The sequence below is a fragment of the Puma concolor genome, chromosome F2 (assembly GCF_028749965.1).
Source record: "Puma concolor isolate L17-30 chromosome F2, mPumCon1.1.hap2, whole genome shotgun sequence".
Classification (NCBI taxonomy): Eukaryota; Metazoa; Chordata; class Mammalia; order Carnivora; family Felidae; genus Puma; species Puma concolor.
In genome coordinates, this window is record NC_141684.1 from 40,672,893 (window position 1) to 40,697,454 (window position 24,562).

At 40.9% G+C, this 24,562-nt stretch overlaps 1 protein-coding gene across 2 annotated transcripts in view; it reads right to left on the reverse strand.

Moving 5' to 3' along the window:
- Positions 1–24,562, reverse strand: part of SDC2 (syndecan 2) — a 101,897-nt gene that overhangs the window by 59,317 nt on the left and 18,018 nt on the right. The window contains exon 1 of one of the 2 annotated variants that reach the window (XM_086695269.1): positions 15,372–15,431. The exons of the other annotated variant lie outside the window; for it this stretch is intronic. Coding sequence (XP_086551395.1) covers positions 15,372–15,416 — 45 coding nt within the window. The 5' untranslated portion in view covers positions 15,417–15,431. Of the gene's footprint in view, positions 1–15,371; positions 15,432–24,562 lie in introns of those variants that run through there. 2 annotated transcript variants of the gene reach the window in all.

The window sequence follows — 24,562 nt, forward strand, 5'->3', positions numbered from 1 at the left end:
TCTGTACCTTCTTGTGAGAAAAGTTCTACCCTTTAATTCCTGATCCTCCCTTCTCCCAGTCCCCTCAGGCATGTGTCACCACACCAGGGGCATTGGTGACCAGCAGCCTTGGACAGACGTTCCAGCTGGCGCTCTAGTCTCCCCACCATAAATCCAAAAATGGAAGGACCGCCTAAACGTAGTCCCCACCACCCTGCCAGCTTATCCTCTTTTACTCCATGAAGCAAGGGTTCCATCCCTCGGGGTGTTCAAGATCAGTGGGATGTTTAGAAATGCAGATACGCAGGCCACACCCTAATCCTCAGAACACGCCAAATTGACAGAATTTCAGGGTGGGGTAGAATGCAGGAATGTGAACATTTCAGAAGTTCACTGGACACTTATGTACCCACAGTTTGAGAACCATTGCTCTCAAGCAGTCTTCCATGGAAGCCTGGTTAGGATCCTCCTTGCCCACCCTCACTAACAAGACACACTCATTCTCACCCTAGACTTTGTTCTATTTCTTACCTGTACATGGAAATACCCACCTCTCCACCTACCTAAATCTTACACATTTTAAAAGGTCTATCTCAATACTCTGTCCCCGACACTGATCAATTCTGGTATCTCCCAAGGAGAATTCTTCTCTGACCTCAGATCAGAATTGCCTGGTTTTGTTTTGTTTTTTTTAATTTTTTTTTTTAACATTATTTTTGAGACAGAGAGAGACAGAGCATGAACAGGGGAGGGGCAGAGAGAGAGGGAGACACAGAATCAGAAACAGGCTCCAGGCTCTGAGCTGTCAGCACAGAGCCCGACGCGGAGCTTGAACTCATGGACCGTGAGATCATGACCTGAGCTCAAGTCGGCCACTTAACCGACTGAGGCACCCAGGTGCCCCAGAATTGCCTAGTTTTTAAAAACACTAGTTATTAGACCAATCCAAGTTCTACTGAATTAGAAGAATGTGGAATGAAATGCAAATATGTAAACGTTAAAAAAAGGAAAAAAAAAGTCTACATAAAACAGCGGAAACTCCCAAAACCACCCAAAGGCTGTCCACTGAGTTTTCCAAAAGTCCTCCAAAATACTTCTGAATCTGAGGCCAGGCAGAGGAGAATTAAAGTCTTCAAACTTGTTCTCTCAGCCAATGCAGTGAACGCAAGCTATAAAAGAAAAGCTGGTCAGGCGGGGACAGCTGTGCCCCGGCTTAGCCTAACAGGATATGCAGCAGCTTGAGCAGCCAGCTCACCCAGCTTCTGCAAAGGACCTCAACTCTACATGTCCTCTCTCCCTTCACAGCAGCATTCTGAAAAACACCTAAGCAATGTAATGAAATAATAGGCCCATAAAAACTAGGGCAGACTTAAAACTGTACGTGATAACCTACTGCATAAAAACACACAATTACTTTTTCAAATTATGCACAAACTAGGTGATAATTATACCGATAATAAGGCTCCACGTAATATCCATGTGTTTTAAATTTCTGCAATCCTCAAATCTTATCACAGTGGGCATAACCATCTCTAAAACTCTCCTTTATCCAAAACAAAACAAAACAAAACAAAACACAAACCTAAGTGCTAAGTGCTATGGGGACACCAAGATAAATAAGAAATGGTCATTGCCCTTGAGGAGCTCAGCCCAAGCTTGAGTGAGGAATGTAATAAAGACAGATAGCTAGAGTGCAAAACTGTGTGTGTGTGTGTGGTAAGCGTCACAAGAGAAAGTCAAGGCGCTACAACAGGAGCTCAAGAGAGGGATTACTAGAATAGAGAAAATAGCATTGAGGCAGTAGCCTTTCACCGGGTTCATGTGGAACGAGTCTGTGAGGTAAGAATGGACAGGACAGTCCAGCAGGAAGGGCAAGAGCTAAAGGACACAGATGAAAAAAAAAAAATCCCTATTTCCATTCTTGGAAATGCAATGGCAATGGAAACAGAGCCATCAAGAGGATATTTGAACTGAGGCCCCTGGCCCCTCTTGGGTATGCCCATAGGATGGAGATAATTTTGCATTAATACCGTGATTTTGCTGATGGGGAGACCACATCCAATCAGCCCAAAGGCACCCAGGTTATTTCTTTTCTAAAAAGGAACAGTGTGGCACAACCTTAAACTAGGCCTGAATGGAAAGCCAACTGGAAAAAAAAAATCTTTCTGAAATAAACTGGGTGAGAAGAAGTCAGAGGGAACATCATGGCTAGAGCAATGGACATAAAGTCAGAAGACCTGGGTTGAAGTCCAAGTTCCTCCTGCCAGCTGTAACACCTTGAGTAAGTCACTCACACTCTCCTTTCTTCACATGCAAAATACAAATGGTAATTCTTCCATGAGTAAGACTTTTTGTTGATCCAACAAGACGGATGTGAAGGTCCTTGGTAAAATTGCAAAAAGCTCTTTTCAAAATATAAGGTAATATTACTGGGTCTGCTGAAAATTAAAAAAAAAAAAATTAAGTACACACAGTCATTATTAAATAAAATTCAATACGATGACTGTCCACAATGAAAGGAGTGCCAGGTTCGGGCTGAAGCAGATGCCAAAGATGCCAGAGCAGAGAAAGGAAATAAACAGAAAAGTGCTAAGGCAGTTGGGCTGCTGGATCAACAACCCTGAATGCACCTTGCAGCTAGACTTTCCATTTACTTAAACAGGTACATCTCCTTAAAGAAAATTAGCCCAAACCTCTTTAAACTGAAACTTGCAACAAAAAACTGCCTAAATGATACTTGCTTAAAAAACACTTATTTGGGGGGCCCTTGGGTGGCTCAGCTGGTTAAGCATCCGACTCTGGATTTCAGCTCAGGTCGTGATCTCACGGTTTGTGGGTTCGAGCCCCACATCGGGCTCTGCGCTGGCAGTGCTGAACCTGCTTGGAGTTCTCTCTCCCCCAACCCCTGTCCTTCCTCTGCTCGCTTATTTTCTCACTCTCTCAAAATATATAAAAAAACATTAAAAACTTACTTTGTTCGGTTTACACGGTATTCCCTTAACAAATATAAAGATATTAATATGGTCCTACCTAATTTCCTTCATGACCAGCTTGGCTTTTCTTAATAGCTAAGGTCATTCAATATTGACTATCCACTATACAATTATCTTAGTTAAATACATACACATAGAAAACAGAATTTCAGCAGGCTGGAATTCATTTTCATAGTTAGGAAAATGAATGCAAGGTATATACTCACATTTGTACATGGCAGTGAACTCTTCTGCCATCAGCCATAAAAATGTTTAAAGCTCTAAGTAAACACATTAACCTGTTAACCTGCACTAAAGGATTCTATAGTATGACTAATTAAAATAAATCCTTTGATCCCATGCTGCCCTCAAGACTTTCAAATTCTAACATATTACACTAGCATGCATATAATTTAAAAGCCAAATAATTTTTCCCATCCAAAGAATATCCAACATGCGAGACTACACAGCTCTTTCTTAAATTCCTCACCTCTTGAGCGTCTGGCAAGCCCAAGTTACTTCTCCCCACCTTCCCCTAATAACTGATTCTTCCTACATATCCCTTCTTGGAGTGATAATATGAATTATCCAAACCAGGGCATTTTTGAGAATGAGAAGGGGGAGGTATTCATAATTAAAGCAGGAACTGGGACATATGGTGACCCTACTTACAACTATTATTCTGGAGAGAAAGAAAAGCCTATTCACTGAGAAAGAGAAAGAAAATCTTGTATTTAATAGGCTGAACTAGAACATAAATATTCAGACCTACGCCAGCCCTGAGTTCCCATCCTTGAACCTTGCACAAGAAATAGAAGCTGTCCCACTGCCCCATCACCCCTCTCTGGGATGGGGAGTCCAGGCCAGCATGTACTGGGGTAATACCTGACTGTGAATTCTTTGGGACCACTGGAAAAAGCTTGGAGGGCTCATTTGTTCCCTGCTGGAAACAGAACTATCCTTCACTGCTAAAGAGGCATTAATAACCTTCAATTAAATAGGCATTAGCAATGTCAGCTTCCAACTTCAGGGGTTCATCCTCGTCCAAAACATTCATTAAGTATGGTTTACTGTGCTCGGTGCTGCAAAGGTCAAAGTACACAGCCCATGTCCTCTCTGAATTCATAGTTCAAGAAAGAAAACGATGCGGGCTGTAAATGGGAGATACACGCACATCAAATAGGGGATTTAAAAGCACAGGCCAGTGAGGAAGAGCCAAGCTGGATTAAGAAGCAGAGCAGAAAGCAATCCAGTTGAAGCAGAAGCTTGTTAAAGGACCCAAGGTCCTGGTTTAGGGATACAGCATAGGGGGCTATGTGTTGTGAAGAGAAGGTGGGTAGAAAAGGGAATTCCAAAGAGAACCATTTCACATCCTTTTTCATGGCTTGGGTCAGGGTCACCCGACTTTAGGACCAAAGCATCCTTAACCGTGACATGACCTTGGATTCCCCATCCCAGCAGCTTTGCACCCTCACCTCTCATTGACCTGTGAGCCCCCTCAAGGCTGGGGGCTTTTGGGTCAGTCACAAGTATAATCAACTCCCCAAACCCCAAAATCAGGTGCTCATAAATACCTTTTAAAAACTATAGTTAAGATCTACAGAAAATTTACCATCTCAGCCATTTTTACATGTGTAGGTCAGTAGTGTTAGATATATTCACAGAGAACTACAACGATCAACACCATCCATCTCCAGAACATTTTTCATCTTGTAAAACTGAAGCTCTGAGCCCATTAAACAGCTTCCCTTTTTTTCCCCCTCCCTCAGCCACCGGCAACTGCCCTTCTACTTTCTGTCTCTATGACTTTGCCTACTCTAGGTACCTCAAGTTAGTAGAGTCATGCAATACTTCTCTTTTGAGACTGGCCATTTTAATGCCCTCAAGGTTCATCCAACATGGTAACGTGTGTCAGAATTTCATTCTTTTTAAAGACTGTAATATTCCACTGTATGGATATACCATGTGTTGTTTTCCCATAGTATTTTTTTTTTTAATTTTTTTTTCAACGTTTATTTATTTTTGGGACAGAGAGAGACAGAGCATGAACGGGGGACGGGCAGAGAGAGAGGGAGACACAGAATCGGAAACAGGCTCCAGGCTCCGAGCCATCAGCCCAGAGCCCGACGCGGGGCTCGAACTCACGGACCGCGAGATCGTGACCTGGCTGAAGTCGGACGCTTAACCGACTGCGCCACCCAGGCGCCCCAGTATTTTTTTTTTTAATCAATGAACTAACTATACTTCAGAGACTAGGACACAGTCTCTTCAAACTTGAGAGAACTTCAAGTCTCTTGTTCGGGCTAGAATATTTTAAGTGTCTTAAGAAAAACAGACGAATTGGCAATTAAAAAAAAAATCTGGTAAGACAACACTTCCCAAGGCTCTCTTCTACTTTCTACCATGCCAGGAGAATGCATAAGTTGGTAACTCACTCGATGATCTGGGATTTTTCCCCCTAAACTATCTTGCTTTTATCAGCTTTTATTTTAACACTACAGGTTCAATGCATGAGTAAAATCTATTTTCATAAAGGCGAGGAAGATAGCCTCTTTATCTGGAAAGAGAAAGTCACTACAGAATGAACAAACACTGCTAAACCTTTTCAAATCCTGGCTTCCAAAGCCACAGAAGTTTAAAAAAGAAGGGGGAAAGGCCTCTGGGCAGCAACTGTCACCACAAGGCGACCTCCCAAGATGGGCTGGTGGGCACAGGAGGCCCCACTGAAAACCACCACTGTGTACAATTCTGATAGTCTTCAAGACATTACTGCTGTAGTTGGCAGAAGCTTCCATTTTCTTTCCTCCCGCCATCTTGAGATTCTGAACGAACATCAGAAATGCATAAGCACACATGATTTTCCTAACAAAAACTGTACTCTATCTTCTTACTCCCTAAAACTTCTTAGGGGCTTAATCTAATTATCTCAATAAGGTTGAATATAATGACTTGTTTTAAAAGCATATCTTCTGTCAACTCTTGCTGTCAACATGGCCCCATTTTCCCAACCACATTAACCTGTTAGAACTGCTTCTGTTAATCTCTATCATAGGACATCCTAAGGGTAGGAAAGGGTTAAATTATACCTTGATCCACATATGACACCTTAGAAAATTGGAAAACTTGGGCAATGACCCATTAGACTACAAATTCCAGAAATGTTATGCAAAGTAGGAAAACTGAATGAATGAAAAGAATGTGAATAGAATACATTTTAGTGAAAATCTAATTTATGTACTATTGCTTTTTAATCACTAATAACTGGCCAGGAAATCAGACCAGGCAAATAAAGGGAGCAGGGATCATTCCTCATATTTCCTTTTGATCCCTGTGGTATATAATGCTAGGTAAATATCTATTATACTTAACACATATTGATTTATAGATTGATGTTTACCTGACAATGAGCAATAAAGCAAGATTGTTGTTTCTCTTCCTTTCTTAAGCTAACTCAGTAATTTTTTAAATACAAATTCAATCAGAGTCAACATAGCATGAATCCACAAATACATACTCTACCATGTATGCAACCCTATAGAGTACAAAATCTAGTTGAGGTCAGTAGGCAAAAAAAGCAAGTGCCCCAAAATGTTTGAAGAAAACACTTTCATACCCTGTCATTCACATTTAGATGCGTTTCATCTTTGAAAAGATGCGAGATAAAAGATCTTCCTTTAATGTCTTTTCTGTAGGAACTCCAACAGCTCATGTAGACACAGACACATGCTATTCTATGGTCGGTACTGGTTATTATGAGATAATGCCAGGCACCACCTTGTCCTCTTGTTTAAAAGAAAAACCAGAAAATGGTCTTTTAGTCAAAATTTGTATTTTGCGTTCTTTCTTAAGATACAAACACATACAGATTAAAGGAGAACATCTTAATGATGTTTGGGGAGCAAATTCCAAAGACAGCTCAACTTGCAACTGCCTTTCATGAGAGCCACACAGGGATAAGCAAAATGGATGGCAATCAGGCCCACGAAGGACTACATCCAAAGTCAATGCTTTGGTCAGTGGACTGGCAAGGCTGACTCTCAGCTGGGGACGGTACAGACCCAGATGTCTGATCTAACTATACTTACGGCAAATCAATTGCTTCAGCAACTGCTCTTTGCATCTTGAAGACTTGATTGAATTCTTAATATTTCATTCAGAGCTCAGCTAAGAAGATCCTTCTGAAATATCAGAGCATGGGTGGCTGAAGAAGTTGCCATGGCAACTGTCCCTCCTTCAACTTTTAGTAATTAAGAAACTTAGCTGCATTTCTACACTTTTCATGCGCAACACAATTTGAGGCAGATAACCCTATTATGTGACAAAATTTAAAGATCCTTGAAGCAATGGAAAAATACCTACATTTGCTCTAGGGAGATTTAAACATTGGACTCTAACAAGCTTCAGTCAATTCAGCCTAAACAGAAAAAAATTCCCCCAAAGTAGCATTTACAGAATGTTTTATGATCTTCAGTATCTTTGGCATGAAATCTTTAATGAATATTTGTTTAAAAAAAAAGTACATTTGTATATTTTCATATGTATTTTTATATCACAAAACAAACTTCCAGGAATGGAAGCCCAATATAAAACATAAGCTTTACATTTAACACAGCCTACAGGAAATATGAGTTTGTGTTATGGCCATGCCTCAAGACTAAACGTTCAGGAACCAATTAGGCCTGAAGTCAGTGGTTGCTTTAAATAAAAAGAGTTTAAAGACGAAGCTGACAGATATTTTTAAGTGCATTAGCCCTCAAGGAATGAAAGAACGGACTTTTTTCCCCTAACTTATCCTTAAAATTCATGGCTATAGGTTATATAGCCCCACTACAAAGTACTGGACTCATTAAAATAGCATTTGAAACCAGAAAAAATAACCAACATGTCCCAGAGAAAAATCTTTAAGTCAGTAATGTTTTTTTTAACATCCCTGAACGTAAAGGCACTGATTTCTATGCAGTCTTTTTGACAGGACACCGTATGACTGCCTGATTTGTTATGTCCCCCAACAGAGAACCCTGCTAGCCCTAAAGGGTACCCCCACTGCATGCATTTGCTCCTTAAGTATATTCTTTTCAGAATTTCCTGAGAACTGTGTGTCAGCTCTGAGATACCTAGACACCGTGACATTAGCCATCATGACATAAACCTTAGGCTGGGGATTCCGAGCAACCCAAGAAGCTTCTAGGACACAGGCCAAGGGGTTTAAGATCAGATTTTTCTTCTTAATCTTAAAGAAAAAAATTAGAATTGCCAGACCACTAGTCCTCTTTCTTATTCTGTACCATTTATAAATTATTTTGATAAGGAGGAAAATTCTTACTGTCACAGACAATCTTTTCAGCCCCCTAAAATTTTAACAAAGTGTCCCCAGAATTAATCACGTTGTATTATTTTTCATAATAGAACCCCACAAAGGTACTGATGACATATACCTTCATTATTTCATAAAGCATTATATTTGATTAACTAGCTCTTTTATTACAGACTGCCACGGTCAGCTTGGACTGGCTACTGAAGATTCTGGTATAAAATTCCTCAGTGAGGAAGACTGAGGTCTTAAGAGCTTTTCAAAAACACAACACACAGTCAGGTTTCCAGTATTCTGACCAACATCAGACTCTTTGTCTAATCACCACGGAGGGAAAGCTCATAGGTAATCAATCTTAAAGCAAGCTCCCAGAAGCCAGGATTCCCTCCTGACTTGGTACATCTTCATATTTCTCAGAGTATCCACAGAGATTGAGCACAAGCTCCGTGAAGCCAGGACTGTACCTATGTCACTGCTGCATCCACATCATCTAAAGCCCTGCCACGCATACGCAAGGCACTTAAATGTGATGGTGTCCCCCATCCAGCAGATACTCAAGAAATAGCACTGAGCCATTAATGCAACCTTTAGCTGGGAGCATCCATGTTTCAGAGTTCAGTGAAGAATTATCCTTCACTTGATCATTCCTATCCATAGCTGTGGCAGACCCAGTTCTGCCTCTGAGAGAGGGAAATTAAATGAAGAAACAAAATGAGAAAGCTGGAATAAGCCATTCTATTTTCAAATTTCTCACCCATAAATTAAATTTCTCAAGGGGCAAGTCCATATCATCAGATTACTGCAGTACTCCTCATGGACATTTCCATAAATGCTCCTGGTTGACAAACACAAATCATTACTGTTTGCGTTTTGCCATTCGACATCATGCCTTTAAGCTGCATGAAAAAGCCATTCCTAGGTTTCATAAAGCTGCCTAAATGTAATACTTAACTGGTAGAGTTTGTAGTTCAGTCAAGGAACCGAAGGCAAGATGCCATGTTCCAGTATGCATCCGTCTCTCAGAGGCAGAACTAGGTCTGCCACAGTTATGGATAGGAATGATCAAGTGAAGGATAACACATGGATGTATGTAAGACTGAACCAGGCTACCATTACATAGAACTGGTAAATCATATCATGGGGTAGATAGAGAACTTACGAGAACTCAATGATAAAACCATGCCAGACAACCAGTTTCCTAGTGTTCTTAAGGAATTTAAACAGTGAGTTTGAAAAGCAAGACAATTCCCAAGCGTACAGGTTTTATACCTTGAGCACATTCTTGATTTGTGTAAATATTTGGTTGTTTTTTACAAACACTAGGCTGTTTTTAGTTTCGTGACCTTAGTTTTGTTGTTGTTGAAAAACAACCTTTTAGTCTTCAGGTTGTGCGAAAGAAATATATAATTTTCGACTCTTAATCATATACGTCTCTGTATAAAACATGCCAAAGAGATAAACCTTCTGGGAAAATATGCCCCATAAAATGTTTTTATGGTTCTTAATGTCCTGGAAGAAGACCACAATGAGGCATCCGATGTAAAAGAAAGTCCTACTGAGACACAAGTTTCTGAAATGCTCAAATTCTAACTACTATAACATCGCTAATTCATTATGTAACCTTGAACAAGCTACTTTATCTCTCTGGATCTCCTGTGTAAACACAGAGGTGTCTCACTTATAAATCGGGAGGGTTAGATTAGGTTACAGTTTCCCAGCTGCACCAAGATTCTGACGGCCCTTGGCCCTCAAGGCAGCTGGGCAGAGCCCCCAATGGAGGCCCAGATCCATCACCTTCAGCCAAAAGAGGTCATTTGTTGTCCCCACAGTTAGCTATGCAAACCTTTTCAAGGTACACCATGATGGGAAAATGGCTGGGAAGCACTAGATGAGAGGGACACAAGGTCCATGCTAATTCAGACATTCTGTAACTCTGTAATTTTAAGTCGGAGCTACTGCCTGGGCCAACTAGGTGATTCTATCATCTACACTGCAGAGCATACTTTATAATTAGGAGGCACTCAACAAATTTGTCACAATGGCTCAAACTGCCCTGGCACCACTATAAGAAATCAACATTACTATAAAAATTAAATCTATAATTACAATGTCGTTTACTAGCATTCTACCAATTACAAATTTCTATTACTTAATAACTTAGTTAATATCTATATTCAGAATGTCAAGGCACACTACAAGATCCTAAGATATTATATAAAAGAAAGTTATCTGTATTCAGCATAGTTTTAATACAAACACCAGAGTATATTCTAACTTTTATAAATAATGACCATACATCATTATTTATGCTGGCCTCACTATTAATCACTCTAAAATTTTGCTAAAGAATTATAATGGCACTTGTAATTCCCCATGTGTCCACTACCTCCACTATCTACACAAAACAATCATAGGTTTTAGACACTTAAAATGTTTACAGTCAATGAAAAGTACCAGTTTGAGAAGCCAGAAAAAAATAGGGTTTAAACACCTTTACTGTGTATAGTGTTTATCCACAGAGTAAAGCAACCAACAAAAGGGAGGAAAAAAAGCCCACACTCCCTGCTCTCACCACTGCCCCCCACCTTCCCCTTACAAGTCTGAAAGTTGTAGGCAACTCATTACCAGAAAGATGCAAATAAGCAAGAGGAACCTGGGAGAGGAAAAAACAATACTGGAAATAGAAGGGTGGTACATAAGGGACAAATTAAAAACAGAATCTCTGTCGCTTAGCTAAGAGGGCACAAGGGACATCTAACTCTATACACCCTGGGGATCAAGGAGAACAAAGAAAGAAGGATTATTCCCTGATTGGAGGGATCACTGGGAAGGGGAAAAGAGGGAAGAAAGCATTTGGGAAGAAAACCTGGGAGGAAGACAACTTTGGAGATAAGGTATTCTGAGTAAGGAGAAGGCTTCTAACACACTCTACAGATAGGCTTTCTGCTCAAAGGTTACTGCTGATCTTAAAGCAGCCTTGAAAATAAGCACTGGGCAAGAAACCAGGGTATGAAAGTGCCCCAGGATATTTACATGAGAAGTAAGTCCAGGTTTGGCATTTTATTTTTGTTAGAATCTTAACACTGACAGCCACAGTGATCACTCATGGAGTTCTGAATATGGCTACAAGTGAGGTTTTCAATTACAAGTCTTATTTTAAACTTAACCCACTCTTAACCTAGTAAATCTGAAAGATATAGGATAAGAAATAAGAAAATAAATAAGAAATAATAAGAATAAAATAAATAAGAAAATAAAGAAAATAAATAAAGAAAATAAGAAAATAAAAATTACCCATAAGCCCACCAGGTTAGTGATTACTGTAATTACTGATAATTTTTTTTTTTTTTTTTTTTAAGAGAGAGAGAAAGAGTATGTGAGCAGGGGAGAGGGAAAGAATCTTAAGCAGGCTCCATACTCAGCACAGGGCCTGCGAGGGTCATGACCTGAGCCAAACTCATCAGTCCGATGCTCAATCCACTGAGCCACACAGGCCCCCCCTTACTGATAACATTTTGATGTATTTTCTTCTATTCATTTTTTAATATGGCTATTGAATATTGAGTGGGAAAGATGAGAGGTCCATTATATTTTAAATTATCTCCTTTTCCACCTAGTTTTCACCTCTTGAATTTAAAGCAACTCACCTCATACAGGCTTCAAACATTAAGTGTGATTTGTGGTACTATTTGCACAACTCCCTGGGGGAAACAAATGGCTGTTCTTGGCCAGAGGTGATAGATCTGTGGCCTCCTCCCCATGCTCTCACCAGCTACCCCTAGGCTCCATCCAGCTACCCTAAGGGCCAAGGAGCATCTGAATCTTGGCACAGTGTGCAAGGGTATCCCAGTGAGTAAACTGGAATCTAGCCCAGTAAACTGATCTAACCCAACTCTCTCTTTTTACACATGAGGACATCAAGGCCCAGAGAGTATCTTGTTCAAAGTCACATTGTGAATTATAATTTGAGCATTTCAGAAGCTGGAGTCTAACACAGCTTGTCTCTTACACAGGATACCTCATATGGTCTAGGATATTAAGGATCATAAATCCCCTTGATAAGGCATGCTTTCCCCAAAGGTTTATCTCTTTGCCATTACTGTATATGGAGACACGTATAATTAAGAGTAGTAAATTATAGGGATGCCTGGGTGGCTCAGTCGGTTAAGCGTGTGACTTCGGCTCAGGTCATGACCTCCTAGTCCATGGGTTCAAGTCCCACATAGGGCTCTGTGCTGACAGCTCAGAGCCTGGAGCCTGCTTCAGATTCTGTGTGTGTCTCTCTACGCCCCTCCCCCACTCATGCTCACGCGCACGCGCTCTCAAAAATAAATAAATGTTAAAAAGGAAAATATAATAAAAATAAAGATAAAAACATACTTAACTCCAATTCACATTACTGATATTTTGGCATATGACCTGAGGCAAGATTTTTTTTTTTATGGTATTCAATTTTACAACCTTCTTTACCAAATAATCTGTACCTTTCCCCCAATGACTTATCACCTATTATTCTATACACTGAGGATTTGAGACGTGCTATTTTGTCTGATTGTATATTTTTTACACTCCCATCATCTTTTATTATTATGGCTTTATAATATGTTTTAATCTCCAGTGGTACACATCTTTGCCTCATTCTTTCTCCAAATTAAAATGTGTGTGTGTGTGTATATACATATACACACATATATGTGTGTGTGTGTGTGTGTGTGTATGAACCTATACACACACATGTATTCTTCCAGATGAACTATAGAATCAGTTGAAAAACAAACTTTTTATTAAACTGATTTTTGAAGGATCTCTTAACATCTCAATTTTCCCTGGTTACTTAACATGAATTATTCCACTCCTGTTCCAAACATTCAATGCAAGTTCTAAAATCCCCTGGTTTTAAAACCCCAGGACTCTAAATCCACCTAGTAGATTAGAGCCCCCGCTTGACCAGCCGGCAGGGCTGCGCACACTACATACAGGGTGCAGAGAGACTTTGGGGTTTGATGCTGCAGAAGCATGCAGGACCTGACCACACGGGGCCCTGTGTGACCCACTAACAAAGTATGGATTTTATCGGAAGCAACAGGGAGCCATGGCAGGGCATTTAAGTAGGAGAGTGCCCTGATCAGATTTCTGTCTTAGAAGGATAAAGACAACGATGAGAGCTGGACAGCTGGATTAGTGTTAAAGCACTGACAGAGGCAGAGAGAACAGTTAGGACTCTCCTGTGGCAGACAAGCAGTGACAGGGACGACAGTAATGGAAAACAGAATGATTCTAGTGGTATTTATGCTATTAGAGTCTTGCCTCTATTGCTGTAGAGGGTGGGTTCCAACACATCAGAAGCAGAAATAGTAAAACTCGTGAACCTATCCCCAAGCATGGTCATTCTCCCCACATGTCACCAGGCCTCCCTCTCTACCCCTGGAGGTTACATTCAGTCAACCAATATTTACTGAGCATCTACCGTAGCTCAGGCATCATACTAGCTGCTGAGATAAATCGTGGATGGGTCGATGCCAATAATCAGCAGCAGTCACCAAAAATGAAGAATATGACTCTGACATCCAAAACAGGCCCAAGTATTAGAACTGCAGTCACCCAACCTTCAGGAAAAGACTGTTGTATGGAGTCACCACCTTCTCAAAGGATACCTGTCTCTCCCCTTCAGGCCAGAGGCCAGTCCCACAACTCCCCCAGCAGATTCAGAAGGCTTAGGAGTAACCTCGGATTAAAAAAAAGAAAAAACAAGGGGGAAAAAAAAAGGATCTGGGGATCCAGTAGGGTATGGTCTTAGACATGTCCTCTAAAGCTCATATGGAAATCTAGGTGGCCTGTTAAATAATGGTCAAAGTCTTGTCTCACTCAAATTCTGGTTCCATAAAAGAACAATAATTGTTAGAAAGTTCTCAAACATCACATCGTTGCAAGATTGAGCAGTAAACCACACAAAAATAAGAACCACCCACTGAAGTGCAGAAATGACACTACATTAGGTCCCATTCGATAGCCCAATGGGGTCTGCAGTATTTATGAGGTGTAACCACAGCAGTGCTCTGACTTCTATGGGAAAGGGGGAAGATGGAAGAGGAAAGATTTTTAAGTATCACTCAAGCGTGTTGATAACAAGCTTTGCGGCACTGGTTCATTATTCCCAGCCACCCTGCAATCATTAACCCGGGGCAGCAGTGGGGCAAGCTAAGACAAAGAAACCCAGTTCCCGGTCCAAGGAGACTTCCTGCCTTCAACCATGACTTTTAAGGAAGCTATAACTTCTACATCTGAAACCAAAAGAGCTAATACCCTAGGCTGGAATATCTAACTGAAATTAGTTCTGACTGGTTTTCATTAAATCTTTTTAGTCAGTTGTCAGTGTGCTTCAGAGGGGGGAAAATTTACACACACACACACACACACACACACACACACACACACACACACACATCATTTCACATGTTCAACAGATGTGGGCCAGAATCAAAGCCGAGCTGAGTGGAGCTGCACAGTGAACAGCAGCTCCCCCAAACAAAAGGTCAGCCATGTATAATGACATCCCCAGAGTGATATATGTGCACATGAGAAAGTTAGATTTCATGAAAAGAATGTCCAATAAAGCCATCAATTTTATTTTTGGTTCATCTGGCTGCAATTTCTGCCTACAGTCATTTTGCTCCAGGAAAACAGCACCAGCAGGCACCTGGATTCACTTCAGGGTCCCTGGTCCATGAACTATGACATTCCACACATAGTTTCCCGACACAAGTACTGAATGCCTGCTCCCTACTTCTTAGCTCACTGTCTGCAGAACATTCCCCGCCCTTTGATGTCAAAGAAAAATACTCCACTTTATAACATGACCCTGCACTGGGCTTTTTTTCTGAAAGAGGCTAAGACACCACCACCATTGTGGCCACCCTGAGTGGAGCGACAACTGTAGAATGATGGTCTTAATGTTACAAACACTTCAAGTGACTTTACTTCCCCTAAATCCTGTTACTATTTTAAGGAAAGAGAAATCACTAGAATTCCCCCCACAATTATCCTTGAAAAAAAGCCCACCTCTTTGTGGGGATAGATTCTTGTCCCAAATAGTTAAGAACTCCTCTTACCTTCTTATGCGGTAATTTGTTACTGAGTGCACGTTTAAACCACATTTATAATGTTGCTGGTGTTCTCTCAATGAGTCTCCTCCCCTTCCTACCAGGCATTTTGGACTATAATAGCCATCCCACAGTCACCTCCTACTGGATAATTATAACACTGGGCCAATTAAACTAATCACCTTTCCACATATTTTTATCCGGCTTACAGATGTAAATCTCCCCCAGAATGCCAAGAATGAAAGACTCCTCTCTCAAAGCACCTTGGAGTCCAAACACTCCCCCTGGAAGAGGCCCAGCCCACCAGGGCAAGCCTAACTCACAAGGCACATTCATAAATAACATTTTCAAATATGTGATATTCATGTATATTCACCAGATATTCATCTTTCTTCTTCAAGAGAATCTAAAGGGTCTTCCGGTTATTAATCCTGAACCACTTCTACACTTCAAAAGCCTAAAACTTCATGTTAACGTAGTTGAGCTCAAGCAGCAAAACACCACCAAATCTTCTAAAAAGAGATTATAAAGAATGACAGTGCTATACAATGTGGGATTTTTAGCTGCTCAGAAATGCATTGTATGCTTTCTTTCTTTTCTTTTTTTGAAGGAAAAAACATAGTTAGAAGAGATTTCAAATTCAGAGGTTTATCACTGTAGTGTGAGCCCTATACTATGGAGAAGCTGAATTAATAACTCCACGGAGAAATTTTTCCTGATGAATTAACCAGAATCTTCTGGCTCTGAAAGGAAGGACATATTTCCATTCAAACGCCAAGTGACAAGCAGTGAAAAGGAAAAATTCCAATCCCAGGCAAGAACAGCAGGAGAGAACTTCATTTGTGTAAAACTAATCCAGAAACAGACCTATAGATCCTCTGCCTAGAGAAAGCTACCACCTGAAGACTGTTACTTCTGGTCAAGGTGAGGATTTGGAAGCAGTACACACAGAGGATTTATCTTACACCCTATATCCTGAAACGGCCCATTTTGCTAAACATCCAATTGCACACCTTCATAACTATGAAATAAACACAGATCACAGGTCCTTAATCTATTCTCCCAGCCACAGCTGTCCAAAGGGCTCTCCAAAAAGTTTTATAATAGGTCATATAAATTGCAATAACTTCTTACAGAGAAAAATCACTTTAGTTACTTCTTTTGACATCATTACAACATTCTAACGGCATTGACACAGTGTTTCTCAATGGGGGCAAAGAGCCACTGCTATCCTCCATTAAGGGAAACAAAGGAGGAAAGGATTAACCAACCACCTTTTGATACCTTCTCCAAAGGTATCCAAAAAGTTGGTCTTTGGTGAAGAACAAAAACAACAGTAGCTTTCCCTTCTGCGCAAACTCGTCCCGCCAGAGGAGAGGGTAAAAGTATCTGGTCAACACTTGAAAGACTGAGGCCAACAGTACTTCGAAAAGCTCAGTCACTAAGCAGACATGGGTATATCCTAATTAGGCCACTGAATAAAAAAATATTACCCAAAGCACAGCTCTGAAAGAACTCTTACAACTGCCTGTTTGAGAGGTCTCCTTCTGTGTGCTCCAGACCTCTCTTTTCCCCTTTATTTACAGCTAGAGGTCACCAAAATCTTAGAAGAGGAATAAATGCAGACAAAGACATTCACCATATCTCAAAAGAGTATCCAAAATGTAACATTTTCTTTCAAGCTTCGTAGAAAGGATGGGGGACACAGAAGGACACTCAGCTCACACCTTTGAAGATGAATAAAGCAATTAAAAACACTGCTATTAAGAAAAAAAAAAATCCCACTGTTAAAACATGTAACAACAGATTCCAGATTCACTTGGAATTTGAATGAGTAAGAGCATCATGATTTTTCTCTCTTGCTTAATCAATACCTTTTAGGTCAGCAATGGTAAATAGTTCCATTATATCAAACAACTCAGCTCAACTGGCAAGAGCGCTTCCCCCATTTGGGTGATATCCTTGGATTTAACGTATTCTTTTCCAAGAGAAATTATGTTCCCAGCCTTTAAAAGGAAGAAAACTGGGGATCCTATTGACCACAAAGCAGGGAAAATTTTCAATTCCCAACACAGACGTGGAATAAACAGCAACACATTACTCTCAAAGAATGTGAGATGGCCATCTTCTTTGACAAAGCCTTCTGTTACCTGGACAACCTTAGGCTCAAAGACCCCACACAGGCTCCTCAACACAGATAATGTGAGCCCACCTACCTTCTCCAGACTGGAGGCCATAAATCTTCAGAGCCTGCAGCCCTGCTCCAGACCGCCATAGTTGAACAAAAGATTCATTACACCAACATCCTTCCTAGTTTCCAGAGCGGTCTTCCCATTTCCAGTTTTCCCTCCCAACACCTCTCTCCAATATGCTTGTTCTGCCTCCCAACACCTCCCAACATGATTTAAGAATCATGCACAGAATTTACTGGAATAATGTATTTGCTGCTCACCTAAGACTTACACAATGATAAAACACTACTGCTTGGAAAGAAAACCTGAATATGCCTGGACAGTCTATAAAAGGTGGTTAATACAGAATTCCAAAATGCTTTTTTTAAAGTTTCTTCCCTTTCGTCCTCAGTTTTCAAAAGGGTAGGGTTTGTATTGACATGAGAATTGGGTCATCAAGAATGTGGTAGGATGTAGAACAGCTCTAACCAGAGAATGAGGAGTCCTGAATTTTGGTTCCGACTAGTTCTCTTTGGGCAAAGTCACTCAGCTTCACCTTTGCTTCCCCATCAGTAAAATTAAAGGGTCTTACTTAAAAGGCACTTGCAAGCCCAAAATTCTACAGCCTTCTTCCTAGATTGTTCTCTCAAATTCAATCTTCAAAAGCTCCACCTTCTTTTAACCTCCATACTGTTTTGGCTTTTGCCCTTGGGTGTCCAAGGGAAGAGTCTTTTGTTGAAAAGACAGCCCTGATGTTCCCCAGGGGCCCCGAGGGTTAATGCAGGTCTCCCAGAGCAGGATGTGCATAATCAAACTCAGACAGCAGCTGCTGAGTTGGAGATAATCCTAAAAGGACTGCTTCAGACCTCCTCTTTCTCTCACAGTGAAATTGCCTGGCACCAGGCCTGTTCCGGCTGTTTGGACCTTATGTTTTCGGCACATTGCAAACAACATCTTCTGCGGATTCAACTCTCAAAACGCCAATGGATTTTTCTGTTTTGCTTTTCCAAGCTGGCTCTCCAGAAGCAAATACTTAAAACATAAGCATGCACGGTGTCCACATGCTGATCATATATAAACAGTCTGGGATGGGAAAGGAGGCTCTTTGAGGGGCAGGGATAGAGAACTCCTTATTAGTGGAATTATTACTGCTCCTCTGTTCACTCTGACAAACAAGATTTCATGAAATTGCAAAAGTGAGGAAAGTAGCAAAAACCCCCCATTTGGAAACTGCTGAATTTATAGATATCACACTAATTTCTAATACTGATTAGTGTTTCCATGAAGTCACAGCCTCTCTTCACTGAAGGGCCATGGCCCTAAAGTAAAAATAATTCTATCTTGTTTTCCTGGAAATATAAGGTGACTTAAACAGGTTAACCTCGTAAAATGGGTTCTACTTGTGATTCAAGAGAGCTTTTTACAAGGTGTGCTTCCAAGTGTAAAAAGGTTGTCAATGCAAAGTCTCCCTGGCAGGATTCTTCTATCAACTATACCTGACAAAAGTCATCTTGTTCCAGGAAGTCCGGGGAGAAAGGTAAAGATGATGTATTAGGAGAATCACTTAGTTTCAGTTAATAACTATTTACTAACAGCCAAATTAGCGGCCAGCATTAGTTAGGAAAAGTACCAATTTGTTCACACAAATAAGGTTATACGACTACTTCTAAAATAATGCAAAGTTAATTGCGATCAAAAACTTGACATAAGAAATATAAAGTTGAGCTTTTCTTCTCCCCAAGTAGCCAAGGTAATAATTTGATACAATTACATGTTCTCATAAGACATCTATTTTGTTGGGGCACCTGGGTGGCTCAGTCAGTTAAGCGTCTGACTTTGGCTCAGGTCATGATCTTGTGGTTCGTGAGTTCGAGCCCCGCATCAGGCTCTGTGCTGACAAGTCAGAGCTTGGAGCCTGCTTTAGATTCTGTGTCTCCCCCTCTCCGCCTCTCCCCTGCTTGCTCTCTCTCTCTCTCTCTCCCCCCCTCTCTCTCTCTCTCAAAATAAGTAAACATTAAAAAGAAAACATCTATTGTGCTGTTTTAAAATTTCTCAGAATACAACTTCAATCCAAATCATTCTTCAAGAACACATGCTATTTTTTATACTTACTCTCTAATAAATATTGATCATTTTGAAACATGTCTCTGATGAAACATTAAGAAACCATGGGAAGTAAACTCTTCCAATAAACTGTATTAATACTTTAGAATCTGAGGATTTTATAAAAAGGGGGTTGTAAATATCTTGTTTTATCAGCTTTATGATTTTTAAGACTACTATCAGAATTGAAAGAGTTCTTCTTATCCCAAGGAAGTTGTGAGGGCAGCACCTGGTTCAGCCTCCATTCGCAAGAGCCTTTAAAGCTAAGGCTCTCTCCCCTAACAAGCCCAAGTTCCTCCAGCAGAAATGGTCCTGCTGCGGAGGACCACATCGGAAGCTACAAGTGCCCCATATACTTTGATGCAGGCTGATGGTACTTCTTTCTGGTCTCTGCCTAATGGGGGTCTGCAGTGAGGATGTCCAGATAAATTCTGTTAAGTGTGGGTTAGCTTTGTGTGACGTGTGCTTTTCGTTGGAAGGCATGAAAATCAAACCATCAAAACCCTTGTAACAAATTAGCAAGACAAGGCAGATTTGCATACTTCCTGACCAAAACCTAGGATGGACCTCCTCCAAATATTCCATTTGAAGACTCTGCCAGACTTCAAGACTTTGCCAGACTTCAAGACTTCAGATCAAAAAAATTTAAGGGATTAAAACTAACAGCTTAAGAGGTGAGCCATTTTATTCCTAATTATTATTACCACTCTATTCATGCACCAGCTGTGAATAATTAAAAGCCTATATTTCTAAATTCCCAGGAACCCAAGAATAAAATTAAGACATTTCTGAAGTAAGTTTCACTCTTTATCTGTAGTTAACTGCTCTCAAGGTAAGGCAGTCTCTCCAACTATATCCACAAGGCAGAAGCATACTGCATACAGCAAAATCTTGTGTTTTCCTTTTGCTATGTCATGCATTCCGTCTTTAAACATTAAGATAACCAAGAAACATTAAGAGCACATGACTAGGCTTTTTATACCATTACACTAAATAACAGGAGGGCTAGTCACTCATTCCCACTATTTGTTTGTTTCCCAGCCTCTTCCCACCAGAATCAGCAGGAAAATAGGAGTAAAAGTAATAAGGGGTCTTTATTCCTTTGGTTTTATGTACAGAGGACAATGAGGAGATGTACCACTTTTTAGGGGCTGGCCAGGCACACAAATCACAGAATTTCAAGTTGATTGGGGTATTGGGGGAGAAGCATTAGAATCTAGTCAAGCTCTTTCATTTTACAGCCAAAGGCTTCAGGCCCAAGAATCCACATGCAGGGTGAAGGAGATTCAGATCTCCTGACGATCACTTAACCAAGTCCTGACCGGCAAGGCTAAGCCAAGACCACAGATCTAAAATGTGCCCCACTCCAAAACATTCCACAACATATTCCACTTCAGGAGGAAGGGGGAGAAAGGAATAAAAAGAGAAGCATACCAACCACCCGGCTACCTACTCTCTGTATCCCTGGCAAGTGGACTCAACAGAGGCTTGAGGGACCTCATGGCCAAGTCTCCTTATGTAGTTAATATCTGAAATTCCTACTTTTTAAATTTTGTTCCATTTCCTCTCCGCCTAAATTGAAGCCAAAGGAAAGACAGCATTCACAACCAAGTTTAACATGCCCTTGTGTTTGTGTACATACACACACACACACACACACACACACACGTAAATAAATAAGTGGAATAAAATTGAGACTCCAGAAATAAATCCTTACATTTATGGTCAATCCTTACATTTATGGTCAAATCCTTACATTTATGATTTTCACCAAGGGCGCCAAGACCATACAATCGGGGCAAAGAACAGCGTTTGTAACAAAACGTGTTGGGACAACTAAATAACACATGCAAAAAAAAAAAATGAACATTCATTCCACAACATATGCAAAAATTCAAACTGAATCATAAACCTAAATGTAATAGCTAAAAACCACAAAACTCTTCGAAGAACACACAGGAATAACTCTTTGCAACCTTCAGTTAGGCAATAGTTTCTTACATATAACACCAAAAGCAACAGAAGAAAAAAAAATTGATAAATAGGACTTGATAGGAATTGAAAACTTCTGTGCTTCAAAGGACACTATCAAAAGAATGAAAACACAACCCACAGAATGGGAGAAAATATCAATGAATTGTCTGATAAGGGACTTCTATTAAGAGCATATAAAGAACTCTTAAAATTCAGTGAGAAGATAAATAACCCAATTTTAAAACAAAGGATTTAAAAAGACCTTTCTCCAAAGAGGAAACACAAATGGGTAATAGGAACACAAAAAGATGCTCAACATCATTAGTCATTAGGTAAGTGCAAAACCACAATGAGATACAGCTTCACACCCACCAGAATGACTATAAGCAAAAGGACAGACAGTAACAAGCATGAGCAAGGATGTAGACAGACTGGAAGCCTTGTGCACTGTGGCGGGAACGTAAAATGTTACAGACACTTTGGAAAAGTTTGGCAGCTCTTCAAAATGTTCCACATGGAGTTACCACATGACCTAAGGGAAACGAAAACATACATCCACACAAAAAACTTGTACGTGAATGATCAAAGCAGCATTACTCCTAATGGCCAAAATGTTGAAACCACCGAAATGTCCATCACCTGACGAATGGCTAAACAAAATTTGGCATATCCATACAAGGGGGTGTGGTTTAGCAATAAAGAGCAATGCAGTCCTGACACACGCTCAGACGTGGATGAACCTTGAAAACGTCATGCTAAGTGAAGAGAGTTGGTCACGGAGACCAACCATTGGAGGATTCCGTTCACACAGAAGGTCTGGGATAAGCAGGTCTACAGAAACAGAAGGTAAGTGGGTAGCTGCCTAGGACTTGCTGGGGACTGGAATGAGAAGCGACTGCTAACGAATACAGGGTTTCTTTTGGGGATGATGAAAATGCTGTAAAATTAGACTGTGGTGACCGATGCCTCTGTGATAATACTAAAATCCACTCAACAGTACACTTTAAGTGGGTGACTTTTTGTAGCATGGGAGTTAAATCTCAAGAGAGCTGTTAAATATTAGGTACATTAACTGCAAGTAGCATAAAAGATACTGTTTGACATTCAGCCTATTGCATGACCAGATAAACTGCACTTTTTTGAAATGACCGCTTTCCCAATAATGTAGGTCTTGATCCGGAGCTCAGTGGCAAATTTTGCATTTTGTAGAGGACCTCAGAGCTGGAACTAAAAGCACCAAAAGATGAGCATAGAAGTGGGGTCCACAGAAACTTAGTCCAAGCTTTCTGGTCACTCAGCCAGAGCAGTTATTCTGTAACTTCGGTACATTTTGACCACATTCAAATACAGGGACTAAGGTCAGAACCAAGAATGTGCCTTTTTAACAAATCCATCCCACTGCCACCCAGAAAATTCAAATCCAGGCAGAGTGAGGACAGCACTTTGTACTAGGCCCATCAGCCTGGAAAGGCTCCTTTCCTCTGGCAGCCTGGGGCTAATGAGCTGGAAACTAGGGGTATTGGGGGGGGGGGGTCAGATCACAGGTCATGATCACATTTTTCACCTGCTTCATAATAACTCTTCCCATCAATTTTATGGGCATTTGGGAAATTTTCTTTCTTTTAATGTTTATTTTGAGAAGAGAGAGAGAGCACGTGTGTGCATAGGAGGGGTGGGGGAGGGGGGAGAGAGAGAGAGAAAGAGAATCCCAAGCAGGCTCTGTGCTGCCAGTGCAGAGCCCGACTAGGGGCTAGATCCCTGGAACCAAGAGATCATGACCTAAGCTGAAATCGAGAGTCAGAGAGGAAGGCCAGCTGCAAGAATCCAAGTCTTTTGGCTACCTGTCTGCTATTCCCTTGCTTCTCCCAGGATAAAGAAGGAAACACACAGTGCGTGCTATTTGGGCAAAAGAGGTAAAGAAATGGCTCCTAACCCAGAGTCCCTGTGCACCATTTGTTTCAGTCTTGTTTTTTCACAATGGCTGCTTGAGCCTCACGAGGAAAGCTTTGTGCTAGGAACCATGGGTCATGTGTGATCATGGCACGACATGACTGCCCTCGACCAGTCGGTCTGTGTGGTGTGGCAAACCAGTGGAAGAATGAATGCTTAGCAGGCCAAAGGTACCTCCCAAACCTCTGCCAGTAGCCCCTTTCCCTGTGACCTTAGAGACCCTCTGCCTCTCCACCTCTAGAGGCTCTCTTCCTACCCCCTCAAGGCCACCCACTGCAACTTTACCTCCCAGGTACACATCTCTCTGGCTCACATCAGTCAAGCTGGCTATTCCACCTGATTAAGTACCTGTCAGGGCCACTTGAAGTTTGGAGAACACCAAATTTCAATAATTACACGGTCCCCTGAATTGGGCAAAGAGAGGTTTTGTGGTTAGTCTACAGAAAGTTTGTCCCAGAATGCCATACTCCTTCAACCAAGGGCCAAACCTGATGTCTAGTTTCAGTCAGGCCAAGTTACCAGGACAGGAAACAAAATATATTTTAAGTGGCTCAGCCTTCAACTTCAACATACGGTAAGAACAACAGAATCTAAGGTTAGTAGGAAGCTGTAAACATCAGCTAACCTCCCAGCTAGCTGAGGTTTTGAAGATGTCAAACAGCCAAACACACGCTTGCTTATTACCTCTAGGTGTGGGGCCTCGCTACTTCTGAAGTGGTCTATTCCCTCTGTGACCACTTTTTAGAAAGGTCTTCCTTCCATTCAATCAAAATCTGCCCCTTTAAAAGCCTCCACACCTTCCATTCCTGATTGTCCAAAAGAAGGAAGATCCAGGAAGACAAAGGGTCAAATGTAAGTCATTACATTATATCTTCCTGGTGTTTCGCGATGATGATGCTTTCCAGAAAGTTTTTTGTTGTTGTTGTTGTTTTCTTTTTTTTTTTTTTTTTTGAGAAAGAAAGAACAAGCAGGGAAGGGGCAGAGAGAAGAGGGGGACAAGGA